This window comes from Gossypium hirsutum, chromosome A13, assembly GCF_007990345.1.
Source record: "Gossypium hirsutum isolate 1008001.06 chromosome A13, Gossypium_hirsutum_v2.1, whole genome shotgun sequence".
Lineage (NCBI taxonomy): Eukaryota > Viridiplantae > Streptophyta > Magnoliopsida > Malvales > Malvaceae > Gossypium > Gossypium hirsutum.
In genome coordinates this window covers 43,620,737-43,628,036 of record NC_053436.1, presented here as the reverse complement: position 1 = coordinate 43,628,036, position 7,300 = coordinate 43,620,737, and the positions used below count along the sequence as shown (strand labels likewise).

At 39.9% G+C, this 7,300-nt stretch overlaps 1 protein-coding gene across 1 annotated transcript; it reads left to right on the top strand.

The window, feature by feature from the left end:
• The first annotated feature begins 1,225 nt into the window (after positions 1–1,225).
• LOC107902301 (uncharacterized) lies at positions 1,226–1,918 on the top strand. Its single transcript, XM_016828512.1, has one exon. It carries the CDS (start codon positions 1,226–1,228, stop codon positions 1,916–1,918), a length of 693 nt encoding a protein of 230 aa, XP_016684001.1.
• The last annotated feature ends 5,382 nt before the right edge of the window (positions 1,919–7,300 follow it).

The window sequence follows — 7,300 nt, the reverse complement described above, 5'->3', positions numbered from 1 at the left end:
TCTAGGGAACTAGTGGTGTGTAGTGGATGGTATGGGTAAGATCACACATGTATATTTTTCACGATCATGTGCATTTGAAAATTATTATTGTTAATGTTTGATTGTGGTTTTGGTACCTCTATGAAATTGCATGTATGAATGCTTAATACTCGTTTAGTCTCACACTAAGCTAGTTAAGCTCACCCCATTACCTCAACTTCTCAGGTAATGATCGAACTTAGGAACGGAATTGGCATACTGACGTGCGGCGGACTTTGGACTTTACTTCGTCATATTATTTTAATTTAATTATATTTTTAGGCTATTTTATTATTATTATTATTATTCGATTTTGGATTGTAAAGTTTCTTTGCTATTTGAGATTTTGGGGTTTTTCATGCATGCATGACACGTATCTTTGGTATAGATACATGGTTTTTATAATATGTTGAAATGGAATATGCATGATATGTGACTAAATTAATAATTTGAGTAGTAATGGTACATTTCTACTGCTAAGAAGATAACAAAATGATTTTTCAAAGGCAACACTATCAGTAAGGTTTTACAAAAACTCACCTAATTTGCTAATTTGACCTAAGCAGGGTTGGACTAAGTAGATGGACATTTTCCAAAGATAACAATAGAAATCGCAGTTTTATAAAAAGAAGTGCTTGAGGGTTTTTAACTATCGTTAGGATAAGTTCGACACTAAGGTGTCCAATATGGCCTTCCCGATTCGACCATAATGTCTAGGCTGGATTTGAGATTTTACATTTAGTGGTATTAGAGCCAGGTTCAAAACCTCGGACTGAGATTTTAAATCTATTTAAGTTAGTCTGCATGCATACATACATGAAAAGAGAAAAAATTGGGGAAAAAACCACAATGGATTTGGAAAATTTTTTATACAAGAAACAACGAAGTTCGAAAGTCCGATGCCAAGTCCATAGAAACAGTACTGAAAATATATTAAGACTATAGAGACTATTGCATAAAACTTTTATAAAAGAATTATAAAATGTGAGTGCATAAAAAACTAAACCAAGGTATTAAAAGCTCTTACTTGTGAAATTGTATATCCATAAAACACTAAAATGAATGCACGTGGAATGATAACTCATGGTAGGAGGGGCAGTAGGGGCAACCTCTGAGGGCTCCGATTAAGTCAGCTACATCATTAAGGCTGGAAGTGGATAATGAATAGAACGAGGTTAACAGTGAACCCACTACTGAGGGTGGGAATATGGAAAATGGGAATATTAATTATGACCATGTTGGGAATGATCTAGTAACTCAGGCTCTATTGAGGGCTTTGAATAGGGTTGCTAAGGCTCCAATAGGAGGTGTTAGTCGTGGGACGATTGCTGAAAGGCTCCGTTCTAATGTGGTAGAATTGTTTAGGGGTATTGCTGGAATTACTCCTATTGTGGCTGAGTACTGGATGGAAACCACTGAAAAAATTTTGGAGGATTTAGAATGCACTCCTGAGCAGAAACTTAAGGGCGTCGTGTCTATGTTAAGGGATAAGGCATACCGATGGTGGCAACCAGTGGTTAGAGGAACGCTACCAGAATGTATTGATTGGGCTTATTTTCAGGAGGCCTTTCAGGGTATGTATGTGGGCCCTCGTTATATGGGGGCCCGACGTTTGGAATTTATTAAACTTAAACAAGGAGACAAGACAGTTTCTGAGTATAAGGCGGAATTTCTTGAACCTAGTATGGTAGCGTCTGAGCAGGAAAAGAGTTTCCATTTTCAGGAAGGTCTAAGGTATGACCTCAAGGTTCAGGTAGCTCCACACCAAGAGACTGTGTTTGAGGCTTTGGTCGAGAAGACCAAAATTATTGAGGAGATTAAATGCGTGGAATGCAAGAGGAAAGGGAAACATAGGGATCATCCCAAAAGAGAAATGGGCCCTACTGGCCCAAATCTGTGACCTGTTAAGCGGGCCAGAAAGGCTAGGCCACCGCAGAATAGGGAAGCAGTGGACCCTAGAAAAGGGCAATTCAGGTTTGCCAATATTGTCAGAGGCATCATCCGGGCAAGTGTTGGAAAAGGATGGGTGCTTGTTTGGTATGTGGTTCGATAGAGCATAAGATTAGGGATTATCCTTGTCGTCAGTATCAAGTGCAAGCTCCGGCTTAGAATCAAGGCCCAGCTGGGGGTCAAATTAGAAAGGTAATCAGGGTGCTTAGAGGGGCTGTAATTAGAATCGAAATAGGAATGGTAATCAGGGTCAGAGAGCACCAGCACAAAGTGTGAACCGAGTTGAGGCGAGACAACCTGCCTTGGTTTATGAGGCTAGGCACCGAGAGGATAGAGCTACATCTGATGTCAAAGCAGGTACCTTCACTATTTACTCGATACCCTATTTTGCTTTGATTGATATAGGATCTACCCATTCATATGTTGCTTGTAATGTAGCTATAAAATTAGGGATTGGGGTAGAGGAAACTGAAAGCATTATAATTGTAGTTAGTCCTTTAGGATCCTCCACACTTATGAATAAAGTTTATAAAAGATGTCCTTTAAAGTTTTAAAGAGAGGTATTCATTGCCAATTTGATGAAACTTCCTTTCAACGAATTTGATTTGATTTTGGGGATGGACTGGTTGGTTGAGCATCAAGTTCGATTAGATTGTGCATTGAAGAGTGTGACTTTGGTGACTGAGTCTGGGAAAGAAGTTATTATGGTAGGGGAACGTCGAAATTATTTGTCCAATATAATATCTGCTTTAGTAGCAGAAAAGATGGTTCGAAAAGGGTGCGAAGCGTTTTTGGCTTATGTCCGAGATGCAAGTTTCGTTGACCATGTAGTTGAATGTATTCATACAGTAAGGGAATTTCCCGATGTGTTTCCTGATGAACTTCCAAGGTTACCTCCAGAGAGGAAAGTGGAATTTGGCATTGAGTTGTTATCGAGAACAATGTCAGTGTCCATCTCTCCCTACCACATGGCACCGAAAGAGCTTAAAGAGTTGAAGGTGCAGTTGCAAGAACTGTTGGATAAGGGTTTTATTAGACCCAGTGTTTAGCTATGGGGTGCACCAGTTTTATTTGTGAAAAAGAAAGATGAAACCTTACTGTTGTGCATTGATTATCTGCAACTGAATAAATTAACTATCAAGAATAATTACCCTCTACCAAGGATTGATGACCTATTCGATCAATTCAGAGGTGCAACTGTCTTTTCCAAGATTGACTTAAGATCTGGGTATTCCCAACTCAAATTAAAAGAATTCGATATTCCCAAAACTGCTTTTAGGACTCGTTATGGACATTATGAGTTCTTTGTCATACCTTTTGGGTTGACTAATGCGCCAACAGTCTTCATAGATCTTATGAATCATGTCTTCCAACCTTTCCATGATCAGTTCATCATGGTTTTCATTGACGACATCTTTATTTACTCCAAGATAGAAATCAAGCATGATGAGCATTTAAGAGTGGTTTTATAGATACTCCATGAAAATAATTTTTTGCCAAACCTAGTAAGTGCGAATTTTGGTTGAAGGAATTAATGTTTTTGGGTCACGTGGTCTCAGCTAATGGTATTCGTGTAGATCCCAAGAAGGTTGAAGCTATCCTAGATTGGAAGCAACTGAAGAATGTTTCAGAAATTCAGAGTTTTCGGAGTTTTCTGGGTCTTGCTAGATATTATCAAATGTTTGTCGAGGGTTTTTCCTTGATAGCAACCCCATTAACTAAGATGTTGAGGAAGAATGCTCCATTTAAGTGGGAAGACGAACAACAAGCCAGTATCAAAAAGTTAAAATCTGTGTTGACAGAAGCTCCCGTCTTAGTTCAACCAGAATCTGGCAAGGAATATGTTGTGTATAGCGATGCTTTGCATGTTAGGCTTGGTTGTGTTCTAATACAAGATGGTAAAGTTGTAGCATATGCCTCAAGACAACTTAGGCCACATGAATGTAATTACCCCACTCATGATTTGGAGTTGGCAGCTATTGTTTTTACTCTCAAAATTTAGAGACACTACTTGTATGGTGAAAAGTGTATTATTTACACTAACCAAAAGAGTCTCAAATATCTACTCGCCCGGAAGAAACTCAATTTGAGGCAGTGGAGGTAGATTGAGTTGTTAAAGGACTATGGTTGCACGATTGAGTAACACCCCGAAAAGGCCAATATTGTAGCTGATGCCTTGAGCAGAAAGATAATGTTTGGTTTGAGGGCTATGTTCACTTGCTTGAGTCTTTTTGATGATGGGGGTATCTTGGCTGAATTGCAAGTAAGGCCTACTGGGTTCAGGAAATCAAAGATAAACAGAGTTTGGATGAAACTCTAACAACTCAGTTTAAACAGGTCGAGGATGGTTCGACTGAGGACTTTAGGATTAATTCTGATGGAATTTTATGCTTTAAGGGGATATATTGTGTGCCTAATGATCAGAATTTGAAACATTCCATACTTCAGGAAGCACATAACAGCCCTTATGCTATGCATCCTATTAGTACTAAGATGTATTTTGATTTGAGAGATGTGTATTGGTGGTCGGGTCTTAAACATGAAGTGACCGAGTTTGTATCCAAATGTTTGACATGCTAGGAGGTTAGAGCTGAACATAAATTTCCATCAGGGTTGCTCCAACCGATTCGAATTCCATAGTGAAAGTGGGAGAGAGTGACAATGTACATTGTTAGTGGGTCGCCCTTAACACCTACTACGAAAGATTCAATTTGGGTTGTGGTTGATAGATTGACTAAGTCAGCCCATTTTGTTCCTGTTCGTATTGATTACTCTCTTCAAAAGTTAGCTAAGCTTTATGTTTCTGAGATAGTGAGATTGCATTATGTGCCAATGTCGATTATTTCAAATTGGGACCCTAGATTCACGTCTCGATTCTGAAAGAACTTGCACGAGGCTTTGGGAACTAGATTAGATTTCAGTACATCTTTTCATCCACAATCCGATAGTCAGTCAAAAAGGGTCATTCAGATATTGAAAGATATGTTGAGGAGTTGTGTAATCAACTTCCAAGGCAGTTGGGAGGAGTATTTACCGATGGCAAAATTTGTAACACCCCAAACTCAGCCTAGAAGTTTAGACTGAATTCGAAATGCTACATTGATCATCGAAGTGATCGTGAGAAAATCTTACAAAAACTAGTCCCTCTTAATTCAATTTCTAAAAACATTAATATCAAGTATTTAAAACCGAAATAATAACAATTAAGTCTTAAAGCCAAAATAGTACCACAGAATTAAAACTTTACGTTTCAACTGAATAACAAAATAAAATTTCAAAATCACAAACTAATGCTTTATACTGCCTGAGTCCTCTACATACCGAGCCCAGCATCCAAAATTCTGAAGTGTACCTAAAAGGGGAAATAGAAGAGGGGGTAAGCTATACGAGCTTAGTGTGAGATTAAACTAACTAGCTACCGAAATAGAAATAGATACAGTAAACCTGAAAACAGTTCAGCATCAGACCATACTTACAGAGCGACTATAACAAAACAGACCATATGTAACTTTACAGTCAAATGGCTCTGTTAGACCCAATAACAATAATTCTTAGTAGTCACAAACTGGGCCTAAGCCCTTTTCCAGAATCAGAATTGGTTGGGCCTTAGCCTATCACATAAGGTTCCTTTAGACACGAGTGTCTTTCAGTCAAATAATACAATTAGACTTCTCAGTCAATTAGACAGTCAAATAGTCAAACAGATACTGTAGTCACAGAATCACACAAATGCATATGAGCGCAAATGAGTTATAAAATAACCCATCCATCTAACCAACACACCATCTTCATCCAACCCTACACATCCTATGGGGATTTAATCGACCCACCTATCCCTGCACTCCGAACAGGACCTCGAAAAGCCCATCCAACCCTATACACCACAGAACGTCATCCCGGGTTTCCAGGCAATGATGACCATCAATATTGTCCTCGACCCTCAGGGTATTGGGATTGCCCACGACCCTCTAGGAATTAGGGCTATTAGGAAGCTGTACGGCGCCGTGTGGAAGGCCGCGGTACAAACATACAGTATAACTGCATGATCAGATATGTTACGCAACAACACTAGTGTATAAGCTGTACTGTGCTATGCGGTGAACTGCGGTACAAACGTTCAGTATGATTTCCAGATCAGATATTGGTACGTAGCGTAGCTAACGTACACGCAGTATAATGCAAGGTGGTAAACCACTATACCATTATCAGTAATGTCCACAACCCTCAGGGTATTGGGACCGCCCATAACCCTCTGGGTATTAGGGGCTATCAGAATGCAGATAAACTGCCAAATCGTAAATCTCCCTTCTCTTCAACATCCCACCCCAAAAGCTTTGCATGTATATGTATGCATGCAGAGGTATGCGTACAGATGCCTAACTCAGAATACCAGTTCCAGACATTTAATCAGAACAACCATTCACATTCAGTCAGTCTTACAGAATCAGACATGTGCACACACTCAAAACTCAAATTTAGTATCCAGCTTGTCACACAACCAATCACATATGACACACATATGAAGTCCAGATCAGAGTCGTAATTACCCTCTGTAAAGCTCAATCAAGGGTTGACACCCACAGAGTCACAATTACACTTAAATCAGAATAATACAATAATTTCGCAAGTTAGAACCACATAGACGTATGCCCCAGCCGTGTGGGGGTCTACACGCCCATGTGGAGGCCTCACACGCCTGTGTGAAGGCCTCACACGCTAGTGTAGAGGGGTCACACGCCCGTATGAACAACCCGTGTAACTCACTGTCCAAAAATGCTAAAAATTAAAAATAGAGGAGACTCGGCCGTTTGGAGTTCTCACACGCCCGTGTGGGACACATGCCCGTGTAGCCCCAATATTCACCCAAAACCCTAATTCCCAAACCCACACACCGGTGTACCCAAGAGGCACTGCCGTGTGAAGGAAATTTGACAAATATCCCCAAATCGCACCCAAATTTACCCGAAATCCTAATTCCCAAATCCACATGGCCGTGTGCCATGGCACACGCTCGTGTGACCGTCGAGGAGGTCACGAAACCACCCAAAAATAACCCTAAAACCACCGTTTTAGCCACCAAACTTGTCCCTAACCTTTGCCCTATCAATAACCACCAAAAAGTGACAATTTCTCATCACATCCATCGACTAAAAACCCAAAACCAATGGGTTAGTATTCAATCAAGAAAAACCGAAAACAAATGTTCGTAAACAAAATAAACAGAAAAGGAAACTGTAAACAAGGTTCAAATCCCACACCTGATATGTGATCGAAGATGAGGACAGGGGAACGAAATTCCAAAATCAGTCAGTAACCGATTTCATAGAAAACA

What these genes read in the sequence shown, in the direction of transcription:
- LOC107902301 (XM_016828512.1), top strand. Translation starts at nt 1,226, where the DNA reads ATGGAAAATGGGAATATTAATTATGACCATGTTGGGAATGATCTAGTA.